The following is a 23182-nucleotide window of genomic DNA, read 5'->3' as shown; positions in this document are numbered from 1 at the left end:
CAAGCTAACTCAAGCTCACTCAAACTAACTCAAGCTCACTCCTCTACTCGGTTACATGTACAGTCGCTGGGAGAAAGAGGGGAACGCAAGCTAACGCAAGCTAACTCCTCTACTCGGTTACATTTGGTGGCTTCATGGCTGCTGAGTAATTAATTAATCACAGGTTTTCAACTTAATTAATGATGAATCACCATTGGCAACTGTATGTGAAGTATGCCCCTTTTTTTTTTACTATATTTTATGAACATCAAGATAAATGAGGTGAAATATTTGTATGGATCAACAGCTCCAAGTCAACTGAAGATTGAAACCATGCCAAAAGATGGCACGCATGTCGTAAAATCCAAAACAACAGTCTCTTTTATTAGCAGCAGGACTTTCCAATCACACTAATATGAACCATGAGAGGTTGCGTTCAAAGACACCACATCATTTTTTTGAAGTTGAATGCACTAGCAGATTATACTTAGTAAGTACTTAGCAGTAAGAGTTGTGAATGATGAGAATATAGTCTTTAGACCAAACATACACGCATAAAAAAGGTGTTGTTGTGATGTTCAAAGCGTCCCTGAATGCACCTCACTGCAGTCAATGAGGAAGTGTGATTCCGAGGTGGAGCTACATATACGGTATTGGAATTGCGTTGCTGTTGAAGTGTTATAAAGTCTAATGGAGAGTCTAATGATCATCGCTATCAACCTGCTTGTATTTTAGTTTGAATCATTTCCTGTACTTTATTAATTTTATAATGCAAATGTTGGCAGTTATGCTAATGACGCTATTTATATATCCTGAAGGAAACAGTAAGACACTACTTGAAGTTGAGCGTCCCCAAGAAGAAACATACCGCGTATATATATTTGCACTTTTGCATGACCAAACTAGGCTATCATGATTAATGTTCACCAGATGATCCATGGCGCATCTCCTCCTCCTCCACCAGGCGAGTCCCACCGGGGTCTCGCCGTCTCACAACGGTCTTCTGATTCTTCGTGGATGCTCGCCGTGATGAATGATTAACACGCAGCCTTTGCTAAATGATGGCCAATGGATCATTTACAGAGCGACTAGAGAGAGTGGGAACCTGTGGGTCCTTCTCATACGACACACAAATGGAAATACATCACCATCGTTTTCTCTTCCCCTTGTCTGAAACGCTGACAAGAGAGTGCGGGAACCATCCCCGGCCGTGCACGGGGTTATGATAGAGCACGTTGCCTTTGAATCAGCAGATCCTGGGTTAGTGTGTCTTTGGATTTAATGATGCACAGTGTCCTTTACTCCAAGGAGAGAACGGCAAGGGGCACATTCAACTGCAGACTTTGCAGAGATTCCACAACCAGGCGAGAGGCGGGGTACACCCTGGACTGGTGGCCAGCCAATCACAGGGCACATATAGACAAACAACCATTCACACTCACATTCATACCTATGGACAATTTGGAGTCGCTAATTAACCTAGCATGTTTTTTGGAATGAAACCGGAATACCCGGAGAAAACCCACGCCGAGGGTGGGATTGAACTCGGGTCTCCTAACTGCGAGGCCTGCGTGCTAACCACTCGTCAGTCATGCAGCATTTGGGTCCATTCATTCATTTTCTACCGCTTATCCTCACGAGGGTCGCTGGAGCCTATCCCAGCTGTCTTCAGGCGAGAGGCGGGGTACACCCTGGACTGGTGGCCAGCCAATCACAGGGCACATATAGACAAACAACCATTCACACTCACATTCATACCTATGGAAAATTTAGACTCACCAATTAACCTAGCACATGCTAACCACTCGATCACCGTGCAGCCTTGTCTTAAATAGATATATTATGGAAATACGGCGATCAAGTGGTTAGCGCGCAGACCTCACAGCTAGTAAACCAGGGTTCAAGTCCACCCTCGGTCATCTCTGTTTGGAGTTTGCATGTTCTCCCCGTGCATGCGTGGGTTTTCTCCGGGTACTCGGGTTTCCTCCCACATTCCAAAAACATGCTAGGTTAATTAGCGACTCCAAATTGTCCATAGGTATGAATGTGAGTGTGAATGGTTGTTTGTCAATATGTTTTGCTTCACATCAATGGAGTCAGTTGAGGTGGCTTGGGCATCTAGTCTCGATGCCTCCCGGACGCCTCCCTGGTGAGGTGTTCCAGGCATGCCCAGCTGGGAAAAGGCAGACCGGGGCAGACCTAGGACACGCTGGAGGGATTATGTCTCACAGCTGGCCTGGGAACGTCTTGGTGTCCTCCCTGTGGAGCTGGAGGAGGTGGCCGGGAACTGGGAAGTCTGGGCTTCCATCGATGGATGGATGGATGGAGGATTTATTGATGTTTTTCTTTGACTTTACCAGTGATCTCAGGGACAATAACTCCAGGATAGACACAAAGTGTCCGTCTTTGCATCATCAAGTTCAGACGTGCTTTGATGGCTGCCAGTGAGATCCTATTGCCGGGTAATTATACTCGTATTAAGCTCAGTCATTAGCCGCTGCGAAACAATGTTGTAATTGATTGGAGCAACAGTCAAGTGTGCTGCAGAGAAGCACTCAAGACCCCCCCCCCCCACACACACCCGTCCTCGTTTGTTCCTCCGGGATGCGTTTATTAAAAGCGAACCTTCCATATTTCCCACTCTGAGTGTTTGCTCACTGCACTTTTTTTTGGAGACGCCACTTGAATCGTCTCCCCCCCACCCCTCCTCCCGGCACCGAAATGTCAGCATCCGAATGACGGCCATCTGTTGAACCTTAATCAAAATTTCCATAATTCTCTCTTCTCTACTTCTAGCCTTCATCTCCTCCTCGATCTCATTTACGCAGTAGAAATGCTAATTCCAATAAGGGACAGTATTCTCAGACAAAATTGAAATATGATAATGTGACTAAGTGACTCCCAGAAGAGGCGACCCGGTCTTATCACCTGAAGGGGTCTCGACCTCCCGCGGTCCAGTTGTGAGAGATGGAGGCCGTGCAGAGACGGGTTTGGTCACGCCTGGTTGGCTCCGTTCCTTTGTGGGCTTTAATATGGATTTACACTTTGATTTAATGCCATCTGAATGGAGTTGGGCGGGCCTCGTTGATCAATCCACATCTATAGGAGCGGCTATGCTTGCTATTACTGCCTAATCCTAATTAGTCCCACTCGTTTAGTCAGTCTGGTCGACTAGGACGTCAATAACACGGCTAGCAGTGCTAATTTCTCTAGATTGCTACGGTGAACGGGAATGAACTCATTCAATCCCAGACAAGCCCTTCCCTGACGGCCATTTTGGAGATTTTGATTGGTCTTTCAAGGCCCACAGATTATTATTAGAAACATGATACCTACCAAAAGAAAGGTTACATTATAAAAATTTTAAAAAATTACCTTTTTCCATTCTTTAGTAATCACCAGTAGAATATAGGTAAGTTTCAGGAAAATATCGGTTCCCAACTACATAACTTTAATGCAAATATTTTTGGATTTTGTGACAGCTCTAATATCGAATCAACTATACCAACATAAACAACACAAAAATTTACATTTTCAGATTTTTCAGATTTGTTTCAGATATGTTTGTGCATGCGCAAGTGGGTGTTCATTATTGTTATTATTATTATTATTATTATTATTATTATTATTATTATTATTATTATTATTATTATTATTATTATTATTATTATTATTATTATTATTATTATTATTATTATTATTATAAACATGACACCTACCAAAAGAAAGGTTACACACACACAAAAAACATTTCTACCTTTTTCCGTTCTTTAGTAATCACCAGTAGAACATAGGTAAGTTTCAGGAAAATATCGGTTCCCAACTACATAACTTTGACGCAAATATTTTTTGCTTTTGTGACAGCTCTAATATCGAAACTACTATACCATCATAAACAACACAAAAATTTACATTTTTAGATTTGGAACTGAACTATGTTTGTGCATCTCTGCTCAGCTTTTATTAAATGCACTTCCGCCCCCTTGTGGCCGTTTTTATGGCTTAAAATGGCTCTGAGGTGAAATCCATTAGTGGGGAGTTGCATCAACACCTTTTTTTGCAAAAAAAAATTAATTGTTGGGATTGGGGGTTCTAAATTTGTTCTAAAAATGCATCAATTTGTCTCGTATTGTATGAGTTAAATTAGAAAACGACTCTTACGGCATAAATTCACCGACTCCCATGATCAACTATGCTAGCAGTACAATGGCATTAAACAGCAAGCATTGCTAGCACAGTTACGACTCAACACCGAGAGTCGGACTTGTTTAGATTCCGCCCCATTGCGGCGTCGTATAAAAGTTTTCTTCCGTGACTCAGCACTGGTTTGCACACAGATTGATGCAATTTCGCCCGAACACGTCTCACAACGGTTGAGCCCATTAGGATGTTTGCCTTACAGCAATAAGTGGATGCAAGACAGAAAGAGAGAATTTATGGCCTTTTTTGCTGGAATCCCGGCAAAGCTTTCCACTTAGAATGTTTGTCTGCGGTTCAGACTGTTTGGTTCTTTGCTGTCCGAGAACATCGACGCATGCACGCTGTGGCTTTTTAAATGACAAACCTTTCTAGCGTCACTTGCTAACCGCTACAGGCCTGGACATGACTCCCAGTGATTCATAATAAAATAAAAAACGCTTACACAAAGGACAGTGACCAAAGAGGGTGAGGGGTGTCAGGAGAAATCTGCAGCTTCCCGATAAAAAAAAAAAAAAAAAAACAGCTTTCAACTAATTATCCTCCATCAAGCCCACTCCATCACCGATAAGTCTGGGGAGACAAAAAAGCCCCTTGAATATTTATGCGGCGGCGTGTGCATTTAATTACGCATGCGACCTGCCACGCCGCATCCTCCGCAGCAAAAAATGGAGACCAGCAGGAAGCATCGATCACCCCCGTGTCCGACCTAAACACCCCCACGTGACGTGTTACTTCATAAATCTCTCTCACCCAGAAGCTGGCACTACGCTACGCTGCCAAAAGCATGGCACGCGTTGGGGAAAAGGGGGGGGGGGTTGTGGTACAAGCGGAAACGTGCCTGACAAACCCGATCACTTCAGCCTGGGGAGGAGGCTTTACAAACCCCCCCCCCCCCCCCCCCCCCCCATGGAAAGTAGTTGAATTAGTTTGGCATGTGTGGGTATTATGTGCTAGAAATGGAAGATGTTCTACAAATATAGATCTGTACACTTGTCCACTGTACACCACTATACTACGACTACTACTACTACTACTACTACTAGTACTACTACTATACACTCCACAAAATACAAAAACACTACATTTTATTTATTGGCGCCTTTCAAAACACCCAAGGTCGTCTTACATGCAAAAATAGTCACAATGAAGCATACACTAGAAATAAGAAGTAAATATAGTAATACAAAGGGGGCGGGGGGGGGGGGGGGGGGGGGGGCAGACCAATAGACAGATTATACTGTACTGTACTATGAATGACTGTTATATATTATACTCTATTATTGTATACTATACTACCACAATACTAAATCATACTATCATACTATTTATATGATACCATACTATGCTATGCTACAGTATATAATATTCTACTATGATATAACAGCTCATGCTGTTCCATTGACTGCTATACTTTTACTATTATACTATACTATTACTATTATACGATACAATACTATGCAATGCTATGCTAAAATTACCATTATACTATACAATTACTATTTTAGTTATACTATTATACTATACTATTACTATTATACTATATGATGCGATGCTATGCTATGCTAAATCATGCCATTATATGATACCATACTACGCTATGCTACAGTATATAATATTGTACTATGATATAACATACCATGCTGTACCATTGGCTGCTATACATTTACTATTATACTATTACTTTTTTACTTATACTACTATACTACACTATTACTATTATATGATACAATGCGATGCTATGCTATGCTATGCTAAATCATGCCATTATATGATACCATACTACGCTATGCTACAGTATATAATATTGTACTATGATATAACATACCATGCTGTACCATTGGCTGCTATACTTTTACTATTATACTATTTTATTACTATTTTATTTATACTATTATACTATACTATTACTATTATACTATATGATGCTATGCTATGCTATCCTATACTAAATCATACTATTATATGATACCATACTATGCTATGCTACAGTATATAATATTCTACTATGATATAACATACCATGCTGTACCATTGACTGCTATACTTTTACTATTATACTATTACTATTATACTTATACTATTATACTATACTACTACTATTATAATATACGATGCAATGTGATGCTATGCGATGCAATGCTATGCTATGCTATGCGATGCTATGTGATGCTATGCTATGCCATACATACTATATGCTATACTATACTATATTATGCTATGCTATGCTATGCTATGCTATGCTATGCGATGCTATGTGATGCTATGCTATGCCATACATACTATATACTATACTATATACTATACTATACGATACAATACTATATATGATATGATACTATACTATTTACTATACTATGCTGTACTATACTATACTGTACTGTACTATGCTATGCTATGCTATGATGTGCTATACTATACTATACTATGCTATGCTATACTATACTATGCTATGCTATGCTATGCTATGCTATGCTATGCTATGCTATACTATACATGATACTATACCACTGTCTTTTTTCCTTTTTTCCATGTTCCCTTGCTGCACCATTGAAATGATGGCGTCAACATCAGGTATGTAAACAAAGTATGATATTATTGCTATTTCTTTAGCCACTAGCCGGCTGGAGCATGCGGCTGCTGCAGTGTCCAAACAGCGTATCATTAAGTGTGTTTACCCAGCAATGAGACTGGTGTTCAGTGATAACATTTGGTTATTAAAGACACACCTGAACAATAGCGTGGCTGCAGGCGGCAGACAGCGGGTCGCACGCTAAGTCTGCGTGGGCAGCTAATGTTTGCTTTTAATTCAAGGCAGTACGCTGTCGGTCCACAGAAAAAAAAAAAAAAAGGCATCATGTCATCCATACGCGGCATCCGTGGTGCCCCCCCCCCCCCCCCCCCCCCACCTCGTGCACTCTGTCACTCTCACACGCAATTTAGCGGCAAATGTGAGAGTGTAATGCATGCTAATTTAGGCAGATGAGATGTGTGTGCCACATGGACCCAGCATGGCGCCCGCCGTGGCTGCTTTACCTGCAGGAGGAACGCTGGAGCAGCAGGCTGGGCATCTGGAGGAAGGATGGGGACAGGAAGGATGGCGGGGGGGTGGGGGGGTTTGGTGAAAGAAGATGGGTGATTGAAGTAGAGATGGAAACGAGGAACACCTCTAATTTTTAAATTAGCTCGCTTGGCCGGGTTGCTGGAGTTATTTCTGTGCATGGAAGGTTCTACTGTACTACACTACACTACACTGTTGTGTACTCTGTTGTACTACATTCCACAAAAAACATCTGCTATACTGTACTAGACTGTACTAATACACACAGTATACATGCTCCGCTTTATTACATGACACCAATGCTATACCAATACTATTATATCACAGTACTGCATAATGTACCACACTATGCATTTTACTACATCATTGCATACTGCATGTACTATATACTGCAGTATATGACGGCATGAAGCTAAAGACATGACACAGGAGTACATGCTCTGCTTTACTGCATGGTTGTGTACAGCATAAAACTATACACCAATGCTATACCAGTACTATTATATCACACTGCAGTACTGCATAATGCACCACACTATGCATTTTACTACATCATTGCATACTGCATGTACTATATACTGCAGTATATGACGACATGAAGCTAAAGACATGACACAGGAGTACACGCTCTGCTTTACTGCATGGTTGTGTACCTATACTATAATATCACACTGCAGTACTGCATAATGCACCACACTATGCATTTTACTACATTATTGTGTTCAATAGTATACCACTCTGCTACCATACAATACTATACCATACTATACTATTATCACGCTACAAAATCCTGCATACTGCATGTACTATATACTGCAGTATATGACGACATGAAGATAAAGACATGATACAGGAGTACACGCTCTGCTTTACTGCATGGTTGTGTACCGCATAAAACTATACATCAATGTTATACTAATACTATTATATCACACTGCAGTACTGCATAATACACCACACAATGCATTTTACTACATCATTGTGTACAAAAGTATACCAGTCTGCTACCATACAATGCTATACCATACTATACTATTATCACGCTACCAAATCCTGCATACTGCATGTACTATATACCGCAGTATATGACGACATGAAGCTAAAGGCATGACACAGGAGTACACGCTCTGCTTTACTGCATGGTTGTGTACAGCATAAAACTATACACAAAGGCAATACTAGTAGTATTATATCACACTGCAGTACTGCATAATGCACCACACTATGCATTTTACTACATCGTTGTGTACAAAAGTATACCACTCTGCCACCATACTACACTATACTATACCATACTGCATGGTTGTGTACCAATACTATAATATCACACTGCAGTACTGCATAATGCACCACATAATGCATTTTACTACATCATTGTGTACAAACGTATACCACTCTGCTACCATACTATACTATGCATGCATATATTAAGCTTGTGATATCAGGCTACTAAATCCTGCATGCTGTACTATATGCTGCAGTATATGACGACATGAAGCTAAGGACATGACACAGGAGTACACGCTCTGCTTTACTGCATGGTTGTGTACCAATACTATAATATCACACTGCAGTACTGCATAATGCACCACACTATGCATTTTACTACATCATTGTGTACAAAAGTATACCACTCTGCTACCATACTATACTATGCATGCATATCCTAATCATGTGATATCACGCTACTAAATCTTGCATACTGCATGTACTATATACTGCAGTATATGATGACATGAAGCTAAAGACATGACACAGGAGTACACGCCATCTTTTGGCGGCCGATGACGTGTCCACTTAGACGTGATGGAACATGGACGTCGACTGTTTGCTGACTCTCACTCGTCTTCTCGCTTTTTACGGCTGTCATACGAGGCCGACTGACACGGCCCCGACATGCTCAGGTCACGTAACATACATGTAGCATACGCACAGACGCATAAAGGCGCAGCGTCAGCTTCAGCAGAGCAAACCGGAGCCCCGGTGGGGCTCCCTGCTGAAAGGTCACTATTAATATTGTTATTGCTATTATTATGATAAGAATGGGGGGGCCAGGCGGTGTCGGGATTGCATTTAAATAGCAATCCCAGCCAGTACGGCTCTCCGTGCTCACATTTCCTCTCTGTGTCCATTTGATGGAATAAGAGTACAATCACAGCTGATTGGGGGGGGGCGAATAGTACATAAATAATGTATTGTTGTCTCTCTGCAGGAGGAAACATTGTGGTTTGTTTTTCTTGCTTAGCTCGTTTCCTCGTCTCCATTTATTCGATGATTACACTTTTTATGCTCACTAAATTGTCAATATTTCCTGACATATTTCTTTATCATATTTATTTACGTATACTTTATTTTTTAAACACATCTTTTGTTTTTTTGTCATTCTTTTTTTAATCACTGCATAAGCTATTTGACTATTTTTTCACATCTTGTCTTACTGACTTAGTACGTGGTAATATTTTATATTTTTTTTATTTATAATATAATTGGAAAAGTAAATGTTTTTTTTAAACTTTTTCATTTTTAAGTAAAAAAAATTTTTAGAAAGTAAAAAACACTTTTTTAAAAGTAAAAACACTTTTTTTTGTAACACTCCTTCCTTTTGTCCCTTTTTTGAACGCATACGCTACTGTATCTATTTTTATAAATTATACATTTTTAAGATATTAAATGCAGAAATTAATTATTTTTTTCTTTCATCCTTTCATTTTTTTTATTTTTTTACAAAATATTATTATTAATATAAATATTAATTTATTTTTTTGTCCATTGACAATATTCAAATATTATTAATATATTTTCATTATTTTTTTAAATCATTTCTTCAGCTGTAGATGCACAGTGGTCCAGTGGTTAATTTATTAATAATTTATTTATGAAATTAATTTAATTTATTTATTAATTTATTTATTTTTTTGTGCATTGGTAATATTCAAATATTATTAATATATTTTCATTTATTTTTTTAATCATTACTTTTTTACAGCTGTGGTTGCACAGTGGTCGAGTGGTTAGCGCGCAGACCTCACAGCTGGTGGGGAGTTTGCATGTTCTCCCCGTGCATGCGTGGGTTTTCTCCGGGTATTCTGGTTTCCTCCTACATTCCAAAAACATGCTAGGTTAATTAGCGACTCCAAATTGTCCATAGGTATGAATGTGAGTGTGAATGGTTGTTTGTCTATATGTGCCCTGTGATTGACTGGCCACCAGTCCAGGGTGGACCCCGCCTCTCGCCCGAAGACAGCTGTTGTTAATGTAATTATTGTTACAATAATAATTATTATTGCTATTATTATTGTAATATTATTTTTTTAAACCTGCCTTTCTTTTGTTTTTTTCGTCATTCGTTTTTTGAATCAGAGTATCTAATTTTATAGTATTTTTTTTTAATAGTTCTTTTCCTTGCACATGAGTACATGTTAAACAAGTAAGTACACAGAACTTGATTTGGTGAAAGGTTGTATCATTTTGTGTTTTTAAGCTCTATTTATGTATTTTTCCTTCAACGGAGGAAGTGAGTAAACAAACTGTCAGTAATTGCTGAGACATAGCGGAGGGGCGGGATGGAATAAACTCCGCTTCTTCCTCCTCCTCCTCGACTTGGCCAAGTGTTCCGATTACCAGTAGAGCATCGTCCTACGTACTGTACATCAAACTTCATCCTCCCCCCATCGCTGGCGTCTATGCGTCACTTCTTATGAATATTCACTTTTATTTTGTTGTTTTTCCACTTAGCGATGTCCGTATTTCCCGGCGCCCACACAAGGACACAGACGTACACACACATGCTCGATTCCCGAACAGGGCCATGAATATTCATCCACACCTGTTTCCGCCAGAAAGTTTGCAGCCGCTTTCATTGTTGCTGAGACAGAAGTTTGGACGGCAGCTCCTCTGTCTTTTGTGTTGCTTTTCTTTGGCTGCCTTTATTGACCCTTACATCTGTTACCCTCTCGTTTCTGCTCCAAAGTTAGCGCTCGCTGTAGGGAAATAAACTCAGGTGGGTTTTTTTTTTTTTCCTTGCAAGTGTTGCTAACGATACATCTGTTAGGTAAATTGGGTAAGAATGATCGGCTGTGATGTCGTCAAGTCACAACCACGGTGATGCAACATCAGCGGAAAGACTGTAAATGAAAGAGTTGACTAGTACTGTACTTTACAAGACTTTTTTGTCTGCTAAAAACAAGATGGGGCCCCCTACTGGTGACATTCTACAGTCCAAACTTTTCACATCCTGAAAAATGAAAGACTCTAAGTGACCAGGTGATCGAACCAGCAACCATTGAGTTTTTACTCAGCCTTATTTAAAAAAAAAATAATAAAGTCTCTAAGTGTATCTGCTAAGAATTTAAATTTAATTCAAAGAAAAAAAATGCATCTTCAAAATGACTCTAAGTAGATAGATAAACCAGGTGATCGAACCAGCAATCATTGAGTTTTTACCCAAACTAATTTTTTCCAAAAAATGAAGTCCCTAAGTGTATCTGCTAAGAATTTAAATTTGATTCAAAAAAAAAAACCTGCATCTTCAAAATGACTCTAAGTGACCAGGTGATCGTACCAGCAACCATTGAGTTTTTACCCAACCTCGTTTGTCCAATAAAAAAAAAAAATTAAATGAAATGAATAAAATGAAATGAATTTAAATTTAATTTAAAGAAAAAAAGAATCTTCAAAATATTCTAAAAACATTTTTTTTGGTACTTTATACCTTTTATAATGGTAACGGTAATGATTTAATTTCATTTGAACATGCATCAGATTACAATTGAATGCATCCCATAATCAGTTCACAGTTCCACATGTCCAAAAGGAGTAGGAAGAAGCAAAGCTTATTAAATCCTACCCCTCCATCTGGTACTTTTACAATCAGTAACTGTTACATTTGTTCACTTCCTGCTTTCCTAATATATATATTTTTTTATTTTTTTATGTATTCAATTAATATTTATTTATTTTTGTCACGTACCAAAGTAATGGTAATGGTTTAATTTCATTTGAACATGCATCAGATTACAATTGAGTGCATTCCATAATCAGTTCACAGTTCCACATGTCCAAAAGGAGTAGGAAGAAGCAAAGCTTATTAAATCCTACCCCTTTTAGAAGGTGTTGTGGGCCACAAAATTAACAGCAGCAGGCCACAAATGGCCCCCGGGTCACACTTTGGACTCCTCGTTTTACAGGGTGACATCTCAGGTGGTTCCTGGTTGCTGGTTCGATCTGGTTCCACTTTTCCAAAATTCCAACATTTTTCATCATTCAATAGAACTTGAATGGACAATTTCCATGTCGCCCACTATTGGTTGAATATTTGCCACTTTAAGAATATCGTTTTTACAACCTGCTAGGAAGAAATAAAGAGGCCGGTTCATTCATGCTTTTGTACTACGTCTCTTGAATGCATCGCCATAAAGAAACATGCTAAAGGTGTTGGCATGGACACGCCTGGGGAATCCGTAGAACAAGGAAAGGCATCTGACGGTACAGTCACACTGAGCAGGAACAATGCGTGTTAGCACAGCTCAGCTTTGCCAGGAAACGTGAGAAAAGGGGGGGGGGGGTGTAGGGGGGGGGGCAGGTTTGCACAGATGTGGTCTATCTATTGATAAAGCAGGGCGCCGTAAAACACTGTGACACTGTTCCCATTCGGCATGGCCACTAGAGGCAATGTGTCAACTTGAACGGTAGAAGGTAGAACCCCGTTCATGAAGCCCCAGTTCCGTCTCATTGTGTGTGTGTGTGTGTGTGTATTAACGGCAAGATAAAAGACGTGCGGCGTGCTTTTGAAGTGCGTCTCTCAGCAGCCCACATCACTTAGGAAGCGAAGGAGATCTCACTGAAGACCCTCCGCCGTAACGTCGCTGACTGACTGCTAAACAGCGTTTATTTTACTGATGCTGGCTTAAATGATGCACAAAGAATATCATGTTGCGTTTATCCCCGTTTGGGGGGGGGGGGATCCCGTCCTCACGTGCGTCTCATTTCAAATTCCTGAATGAGCTCACGGCTACCGTCGGTAGTGATGTCATTTCAGGTAAACATGGCGATTGGTCACATCTGAGGGCATGTTTGCTCACTACGACATCATCACCTCAACTTTACTCCCCATAAATATATAAGCTATATTATATTGACAATTCTTTACTTGTGTTTTTGTAGTACATCCTCAAAAACAGCAGATCACTGCAGTCATGGATAGAAAATCTTTCACCATTATTTTTTTTTTCAGTAGCTCCTCAAAAAGAGCAGAGCGATCCTGTTATATATAGGATCTTTGACAGGTGTTTCGGCAGTAGGTGCACAAAAACAGCAGAGCGTTGATTTTCTATTAACAATCATGTGTTTTTGAAGTAGCTCCTCAAAAAGAGCACAGCACTCCCGTCATACAGAGAGTCTTTGATGAGTATGTCTGCAGTAGGTCCAGATAAACAGCAGAGTAGCTCTTCAAAAAGAGCAGAGCAGATCTTTGACTGGTGTTTCGGCAGTAGGTGTACAAAAACAGCAGAGCGTTGATTTTCTATTAACAATCATTGACATGTGTTTTTGAAGTAGCTCCTCAAAAAGAGCACAGCGCTCCCATCATACAGAGAATCTTTGATGAGTATTTCTGCAGTAGGTCCACAAAAACAGCAGAATAGCTCCTCAAAAAGAGCAGAGCAGATCTTTGACTGGTGTTTCGGCAGTAGGTGCACAAAAACAGCAGAGCGTTGATTTTCTATTAACAATCATTGACATGTGTTTTTGAAGTAGCTCCTCAAAAAGAGCACAGCGCTCCCATCATACAAAGAATCTTTGATGAGTATTTCTGCAGTAGATCCACAAAAACAGCAAAGCACTCATTTTACTCTTGGAAATCTTTGTGTTTTTGAAGTTGATGCTCAAAAGCAGCAGAGTGGTCCTGTCATGTAAAGGATCTTTCACTGCTCTTTCTGCAGTAGGTCCACAAAAACAGCAAAGCACTGATTTTACTATTGGGAATCTTTTTGCTTTTGGAGTTGATGCTCAAAAGCAGCACAGTGGTCCTGTCGTGTAGAAGATCTTTCACTGCTCTTTCTGTAGTAGATCCACAAAAACAGCAGAGCATTAATTTTACTATTAGGATTTTTTGTGTTTTTGGAATTGGTGCTCAAAAGCAGCAGAGTGGTCCTGTCATAAAGAGGATCTTTCACTCGTCTTTCTGCAGAAGGTCCACAAAAACAGCAGAGCACTGATTTTCTATGAACAATCTTTGAAGATGCAAAGATCCTCTATATGTGACTGTAGTTCTCTGCTGTTTTTAATGATCTGCTGCAAAAAATGCAAAGCTCCTCTACTAGTATATGCTTTGTCACATGTTTTAAATGATCTACTGCAAAAACGCTAGTCAAAGATCCATGTTTACATGAACGTTTGACATGAATTGCTTAAATCCTGACTTTGTCTGTATGGACGTGTAACATCGAATGTAAACGATCGGGACCCGATGCTTTGCACACAGATGTCAAACACAGCAACAAATCCTGCCATAATCTCCCCTTAACCCCTTTTGAATTAGACTCTGGCCCGGTGCTGCCTCGCTTCCTTGACGACCACACTCTTGTTGTGCAATAGGATGCAAAGACGCCGAGAACATAATGGCGACACAAAAGGAATAAACAAAACAAGGGGTAAAAATGGCGCGCCTGCAATGCAGTACACCGTCCCAAGAAGCGACTCCAAAAGATTCAAAAAGTGAGAACAGAGGAGAAGCGAGCGCCGTGCCTCCAGTGGCCGTGACAGTCCAGCGGATGATTTATGTCCTGCATTGACTCGCAGTGTAATTGGCCGCTGGCTCGATTCTGAGTGCGGCAAGCAGAGGTGGCCACGGACGGACTCGCCTCAAAATATCTTGAGGGGGTTATTATGCAAGAACAGCAGAACCAGCCTTTGCTGAGGTTGATGTTATGGGATTCATTTGTCAGGACTTCATGCAGGGGTGTCCAATGTCAGGAGTAGGGGCCACATAGCAAACAAATGTAAGGATGCCACTAGCTTTGCAACACTCAGTGGAGCCCCCCTCTGGCTGTGTGCGTTAATTAAAGTCGCCCTCCAAGCGACACCTTCATAACACTCGCCACTAACTTTACGGAGCCTCTCCAAAAACGCTCACACTTTACATTTTGACATCGGTGCCATATTGAGTGAGTGGCGTACAATTAGTCACTCCCGTTTGTTTACCCTCAGTTCATTTTTACACTAATGGATCTTGTTAATGAATAGGTCCCGCAGCCTCTCTTATTGCCACCTCCACTTAGCGTCAAAGTTTATTGTGTTTACACGCAGGCGAGGGCCGTCATAAAAAAAAGCTGCTCGGGTGCCATGCATTTACTCTGATTAGCTGCTTTAGTACTGCGTTTATTATGTAGCCCCGTTGAAGATTCCACTCTGTTGTTGGCTTTTCATGCTCAATTATTGGGTTGAAGTACTTTTACTGTGAATGCAACTCATTTTTAAAAATATCATTCATTCATTTATTTTCTACCGCTTTTTCCTCACAAGGGTCGCAGGGGGTGCTGGAGCCTATCCCAGCTGTCTTCAGGCTAGACTAGCCAATCACAGGGCACATATAGACAAACAACCATTCACACTCACATTCATACCTATGGACAATTTGGAGTCGCTAATTAACCTAGCATGTTTTGTGGAATGTGGGAGGAAACCGGAGTACCCGGAGAAAACCCACGCATGCACGGGGAGAACATGGAAACTCCACACAGAGATGACCGAGTGTGGGATTGAACTCTGGTCTCCTCGCTGTGAGGTCTGTACACTAACCACTCGACCGCCGTGCAGCCAAATATGAACATCCATCAATCCATTTTCTACCGCTTATCCTCACAAGGATCACGGGGGTGCTGGAGCCTATCCCAGCTGAGGCGGGGTCCACCCTGGACTGGTGACCAGCCAGCCAATCACAGTGCACATATAGACAAACAACCATTCACACTCACATTCATACCTATGGACAATTTGGAGTCGCTAATTAACCTAGCATGTTTTTGGAATGTGGGGAGGAAACCGCAGTACTCGGAGAAAACGGGTCTCCTAGCTATGAGGTCTGCGAACTAACCACTCCAACACCGTGCAGCCTGACAGCCAACATAAGTAGCTAAACTTTGCCAATTAACCTAGCATGTTTTTGGAATGTGGGAGGAGGAGTATGGCCGAGGGTGGAATTGGACCCTTGTCTCCTAGGGTGCAGGGTGGAATTGAACCCTTGTCTCCTAGCTGTGAGGTCTGCGCGCTAACCACTCATCCACCGTGCTGCCCCCCAAGGGACAATACTATAGAAATTATTATACTTGAAAGTAGTCTGTGTACATCTTGTATAGCAGTATATTTATACTATTGACTGAAAATGAGTCATCACAATGGTGTCTGAAATAACAATACCCCCCCTGTAAGGTCCATATATGGTATTGTCCGTTGACAAAAGGCTGCAAACATGAGGTCATTTAAACAATATGGCGGTTGCAGTCTTCATGGCAGTAATGGATGTCTCAGCAGGCGATCGGCGTGTTTGTTAGCGAGGGAAGCTTCCTCTGAATCCGATTCCTATCACTGTGATTTCCTCTTGTCATCCAATACCCGAAGATCACAAGCAGAATCAGGCGGCGGGGATCATAAATTGTGAAGATGAATGAGTTCAGGCGCCATGTGTTTACGCGTGTGCATGTGTATGTTCCCGATAGGAATCTATACCCCTCCGTGACAGCCAATATAAATCCCTTTATGAACATCTTTATCAGGCTGATGGGAGCGTCGGCATGCTGGACCTGCTCGGGTCAGATTGTGACATCGGCGTGACAGCCCGCCGTTTACCAAGGACTCTTTAGACAGACCTTATTACTAAAAGCTATATAAGCCCCTCCTGTCCTAAAGATAGGGGAAAGGCTTTTAACTTTGTAGTTTAAAACCTCACTTGTTGGTTGTTGTTGTTGTTGCTGCTGTTGTTGTTGGTGGTGGTTGTTACCCTTTAAATGTTTAACAACCTTTGACAACACAAACTCCAGTCCTTAAAAACAGCAGCGCTCTGTCATATATACCCCTATATATGACATATAGAGGATCTTGGACTAGTGGCTCTGCAGTCGCTCCTCAAAAAGAGCAGAGCGTTCATTTTTATTGACAATTTTTCATGAGTGTTTTTGGAGTAGGTCCACAAAAAGAGCAAATCTTGTCATGCGGAGGACCTTTGAGCAGCCTTTCTGCAGTAGATCCACAAAAACAGCAGATCATTTTTTTTAGCAGAGCCCTCCTGTCATATAGAGGATCTTTAACAAGTATTTGTGCAGTAGGTCCACAAAAAACAATCTTTGACTAGCGCTTGTGGGTGATTTTCAAAAACTGCAGATTTTACAATCTTTGTTTTCTTTGGAGTTGACCCTCAAAAAGGAGGACTTGGGTCATTTAAAGGATCTTTAACAATTATTTCTGCAGTAGGTCCGCGAAAACAGCAGTGTGTTCATTTTACTATTAGCAATCTTTGACAAGTGTTTTTGTAGAAGATTCTCAAAAACAGCAGAGCACTCCTGTTGAGGGCCTTTGACTAGTCTTTTCACCTCGGTCCTCAAAAAGAGCAAAGCACTCCTGTTGTATTAGCAATCTTTGACTGGCGCTTGTGGTTGATTTTCAAAAACTGCGGCACACACATTTTATTTTTTACAATCTTTGTTGTCTTTGGAGTTGACCCTCAAAAACAGTGGAGGACCAGCTTTTCTTTCAGCCTTTCTGCAGTAGGTCCACAAAAACAGCAGATCACTTTGTTTGGAGCAGAGCCCTACTGTCATTTAAAGGATCTTTTACAAGTATTTTGGCAGTAGGTCCACAAAAACAGCAGTGCGTTCATTTCACTCATAACAATCTTTGACTAGCTCTTTTGTGATTGATCTTCAAAAACAGCGGCGCACACATTTTAGTGTTAACCATCTTTGTTTTCTTTGGCGTTGACCCTCAAAAACAGCGGAGCACTCATGTCATGTGGAGGACCTTTGACCAGCGTTTCTGTAGTAGGTCCACAAAAACAACAGAGTGCTCATTTTCGATTTGCAATCTTATAGTATTTGTGTAGCTGATCCTCAAAAACGGCACATACACTTTTGTATGTCATATAGATGGTTATGCTAAATTTTGTTGTTTGGTGGTCGATTCTCAAAAATAGCAGAGTACTCTCATACCTGCAGTAGGTCTATAAAAACATATCTTCTGTTTAACTTGATCATCTTTGCAGTACAAAAATAGCAGAGCACACGTTTCACATACAGGATCTTTGTCATGTATTTTATACAAATAAAATGTTCCTGTCATGTAGAGGATCTTTGACTAGCGTTAACAGACCTTATTATTACCTTTGACCTGTCGTGCCTTATCAGCTCACATCCCAAAGGTGCTATGAACATTTTTTTTTTTTAGCTCACTTGTTGCTGTTGTTGTGCCCTTTAAGCGTGAAAGTAAATGCAAAGTATGTGAATTAGCCGTAGTCCTACAGATGCCAGTGACATTAATGGCCACTCTCTCATTCTGCGGGCGCAAGCGAGACTGACATTTTCCTAATTACCATTCTGTCACCACTGCGGACTACAACCACGTCATTACTAATTCATCCCAGCGAGGAGCGAAGGAGGGCGTGCACGCCATGGTTGGCGAGGGACTTGTAAGAAGAAAAGGAAGAAATAGGACAAGTGGATATTGATTTTTCAAGTGCGAATGAATTTTTTTGGGCATGCTCTCCTTGTACCTACAGTCTCTCCCTGTTTTTTTTTTTTTTTTTTTTTTTCCATCGTCTCCATCTGTAGTCTTTGCAGCGCTGGCGCTCCAAGTCCTTGTTGCTATGGCAACACAGGGTTATCCCAGCCATGCAGCACAGGGATGCAGGGAGACGGAGCAAGAAGCGTCCGGAGGGACACGTTGCTTCGTGTCTGTAATATCCTGGGACCAGGGTGTCGTCCTTAAAGATAGATTCACTCGAAGCTTGCACTTTTAAACCTTTATTCGACAAGAAAGATGGACGTCCTCTAATGGCTGCTGTCGCCCCTTCGATTGTTCACCGCATGTCTTCTCGTGATGCGTGCCATGCATGAAAAGTTGCTCCTTAGACGGCTCGCGCTTGTATTTGTTTGAATAAAAGCAGCTGGAGGAAAAGCGTATTGGCGCCAACAAAAGAGGAACGGGTGTTAATCAGATGTGTTGTTGTGGCCATATGTTATTTCGGTCAAAAAGACGCAACTTATAAACAAAATATTCTTCAAAAAGCAACGATAACTACTGATCGTCTTGGTGGAAACCAAGCTATGTCGTTTCCTCGGTAGCCTGCTTGACTCCTGCTAGCCAAAGGGAAAGTTTGTCCTTCATCTGAGGGTGTTTTTATCCACAAACGTGTCATTGTTTGGACTGCATGCGGTGCGTAAGACACTAACAGGGTGTAGGATTTAGTGGGAGTACAAAAACATTGTGACATAAATTAAGCTTGTGTTTCCTCAGTCGATGTGCCCTTTTTAAAGAACAGGCGCTACGTCCACATGCTGCCTTGAACATTGCAACCAGGAATTCTGGGACCTTGGACTAAAGTCTGAACTTTCCCCGCTCAAACGGCACCTCTGCCCAACAGCAGTTATCATAAATACATAAAAAAATGTACACTTCATCTACAGTATGTGATCGGCATCTGCCCATTTCACTCATGGGTGACCGATATCTGAATCGTAGATAAAAATGGACACTTCATCTACAGTATGTAATTGGCATCTGCCCATTTCCCTTATGGGCGACCGATATCCTAAAAAAATGTACACTTCATCTACAGTATGTGATCGGCATCAGCCTATTTCACTCATAGGCGACCGATATCTTAATCGGCAACGTAAAACCCTGATGGGAGCATCCCTAATACAAAGCTAATATCGTCATCACGTGGTCATTAAGTGGAGATAAAAATGTACACTTCATCTACAGCATGTGATCGGCATCAGCCCATTTCACTCATGGGTGACCGATATCTGAATCGTACATAAAAATGGACACTTCATCTACAGTATGTGATCGGCATCAGCCCATTTCACTCATGGGTGATTGATATCTTAATCGTAGATAAAAATGGACACTTTCATCTACAGATTATGATCGGCATCAGTCCATTTCACTCATGGGTGACCGATATCTTAATCGTAGATAAAAATGGACACTTCATCTACAGTATGTGATCGGCATTAGCCCATTTCACTCATGGGTGACCGATATCTTAATCGTAGATAAAAATGTACACTTCATCTACAGTATGTGATCGGCATTAGCCCATTTCACTCATGGGTGACCGATATCTTAATCGTAGATAAAAATGGACACTTCGTCTACAGTATGTGATCGGCATTAGCCCATTTCACTCATGGGTGACCGATATCTGAATCGTAGATAAAAATGGACACTTCATCTACAGTATGTAATCGGTATCTGCCCATTTCCCTTACGGGCGACCGATATCCTAAAAAAAATGTACACTTCATCTACAGTACGTGATCGGCATCAGCCCATTTCACTCATGGGTGACCGATATCTTAATCGGCAGCGTAAAACCCTGATGGGAGCATCCCTAATACAAAGCTAATATCGTCTTCACGCGGTCATTAAGCGTAGATAAGCAATATTTCTTTGTGCATCTCTTGATTAAGGCTAACAATTGTCACTGTGCTGAAGTCACTGACGAATCCTAAGAATTAACCCTGCAATGACAGAGAGGCCGGATAATTCCACAGTAATTAGTGTTCGATGTAATCAGTGTTTATTTTACTCGGCCTTCGTCGTCGTTCGGCACAACAGGCAAAACAAAAGCCAGCGTCTGTTCCTCTGTTCTAATTACAAACATATCCAATTAATTACACCCACTTTCATCTGCGGCGGAATGCAAAGCAGCACCGACACACAATGCAGAGACCGAATGAATAATTAGTCACACTGTGCGGCTTCGTGCCTCGGAGTGGTCGCTTGAGGCAACCGTGTCGGACAAGCGGGGACCATGAGACGCGGGCGAATGCGGAGGAGAGAGAATAAACAGCCTTGTTGCCGATGTGGCTGGTGTCATTGTAAAGCTCCAGTGACAGTCCTAATTGTCCTCGATGCCCCTTGACTCCCGAAAGGTCAGCCGCCTTGAGCCCATCGCGACACTCTTCAGGGATTTCTACCCCGAGGCTGAGTGTTTTTTTTTTTTTAGCGCTCAAAAAGATTCTCAGTCTGCACCCAAAAAGAACTCACCACGGAGTGGACTTCAGTGTCTCAATGACTCCTCTTCATGGACTTGTCCATTATAACCAGTTCAATAGCCATGGTGGAGTGCATTCTTCTTTTCTGCCACTGACTCATACAACGTTACCCCCCCCCCCCCTCCTTCGCTCCCCCCGAGGTTGATTAGCCATGCATTCTTTCAGAGTGAGCCATTGTCCCGCTTCTCTGAGTTGAGTTTTGACCCCCTGTGATGATTGGCAGAGCTTTTTGTCCAATGGAGAAGACTCACTCGGGCCCCCAGCTGCGGCACCACTTTTGTCCAGCGGTCCATTCTGCAGAAATGTCTCTTTGAGGTGTCATCGAGTGGACTCGCTCACCTTTGATCGCAAGTTTCAGCCCTTTGGCCCCATTCTCTGCGCCCAGTGACACTGGCTTTGTCCCACTTTGAAGCCGTCTAGCGCTGTGGTCTGTAACCTTTTTGAGTCCAATGAGGGCAGGTTGCCATAAAGTACATCATAACCAGCATCCAACGTAGCCATCTTTCCCACACTAAGAGAACCGCCCGATCCCCGGCCCTTAGCATTCTTAAAATGTGACTCCGCAGCAATGCTTAGGTAATGGTAATGGTTTTATTTCATTTGAACATGCATCAGATTACAATTGAATGCATCACATAATCAGTTCACAGTTCCACATGTCCAAAAGGAGTAGGAAGAAGCAAAGCTTATTAAATCCTACCCCTCCATCTGGTACTTTTACAATCAGTAACTGTTACATTTGTTCACTTCCTGCTTTCATAATATATTTTTTTTAATTTAATGTTGCATTTTTTAATGAATTTTATTAATTTTTATTTATTATTTTTGTATTTATTTATTTATGTTTGTCACGTACCGAAGTAATGGTAATGGTAATGGTTTAATTTCATTTGAACATGCATCAGATTACAATTGAATGCATCCCATAATCAGTTCACAGTTCCACATGTCCAAAAGGAGTAGGAAGAAGCAAAGCTTATTAAATCCTACCCTCCATCTGGTACTTTTACAATCAGTAACTGTTACATTTGTTCACTTCCTGCTTTCCTAATATAATTAAAATGTTGTTTTTTCCATTTTATTTTATTAATTTTGATTTTATTAATTTAGATTTTATTAATTTTGATTTTATTAATTTTTATTTAATTAATTTTTATTTTATTAATTTTTATTTAATTAATTTTTATTTTATTAATTTTTATTTTATTAATTTTTATTTTTTATTTATTTTATTTTTTTTGTCACGTACCGAAGTATGAGGTCATATGACCATACAATGACATAATGGGTACTATAGTAACCGTCAATATCAACTGCTTGTATTTTTGCTAAATGGTGGTATAATTTGTGCAAAGTAGGATCATTTATGTATAAATAGAATATTATCATAGATAAAGCATAGAAAGTATATTTACGATCTTCTAATTATATTTTTATAACATTAAATAAAGTGGACATAATCAAAGCAATAATACTGGTGTGTTTTGCAATAAATGTGTTCCATTGGGGGAACAAAAGTGACAGGAAGTGACGCCAGGAGTTGTGTTTCAGCTTGCTGTAGCTGGTGCTTGTGTGTCCCTCCATGACCCCTCTATCATTTATTAGCATTCATGAATATTATTGATGGGTGTGGCTCCTATTTCTCTGCTTTTTATGACGCTTAGTAATAGGT

At 40.9% G+C, this 23182-nt stretch overlaps 1 protein-coding gene across 3 annotated transcripts in view; it reads left to right on the top strand.

Moving 5' to 3' along the window:
* Positions 1 to 23182, top strand: part of plxna4 (plexin A4) — a 171808-nt gene that overhangs the window by 82860 nt on the left and 65766 nt on the right. Inside the window, exon 4 of one of the 3 annotated variants that reach the window (XM_058078397.1) lies at positions 6751 to 6949. The exons of the other annotated variants lie outside the window; for them this stretch is intronic. Coding sequence (XP_057934380.1) covers positions 6751 to 6789 — 39 coding nt within the window. The 3' untranslated portion in view covers positions 6790 to 6949. Of the gene's footprint in view, positions 1 to 6750; positions 6950 to 23182 lie in introns of those variants that run through there. 3 annotated transcript variants of the gene reach the window in all.

This window comes from Doryrhamphus excisus, chromosome 7 (assembly GCF_030265055.1).
Source record: "Doryrhamphus excisus isolate RoL2022-K1 chromosome 7, RoL_Dexc_1.0, whole genome shotgun sequence".
Lineage (NCBI taxonomy): Eukaryota > Metazoa > Chordata > Actinopteri > Syngnathiformes > Syngnathidae > Doryrhamphus > Doryrhamphus excisus.
This window is presented reverse-complemented; position numbering and strand designations above follow the sequence as displayed.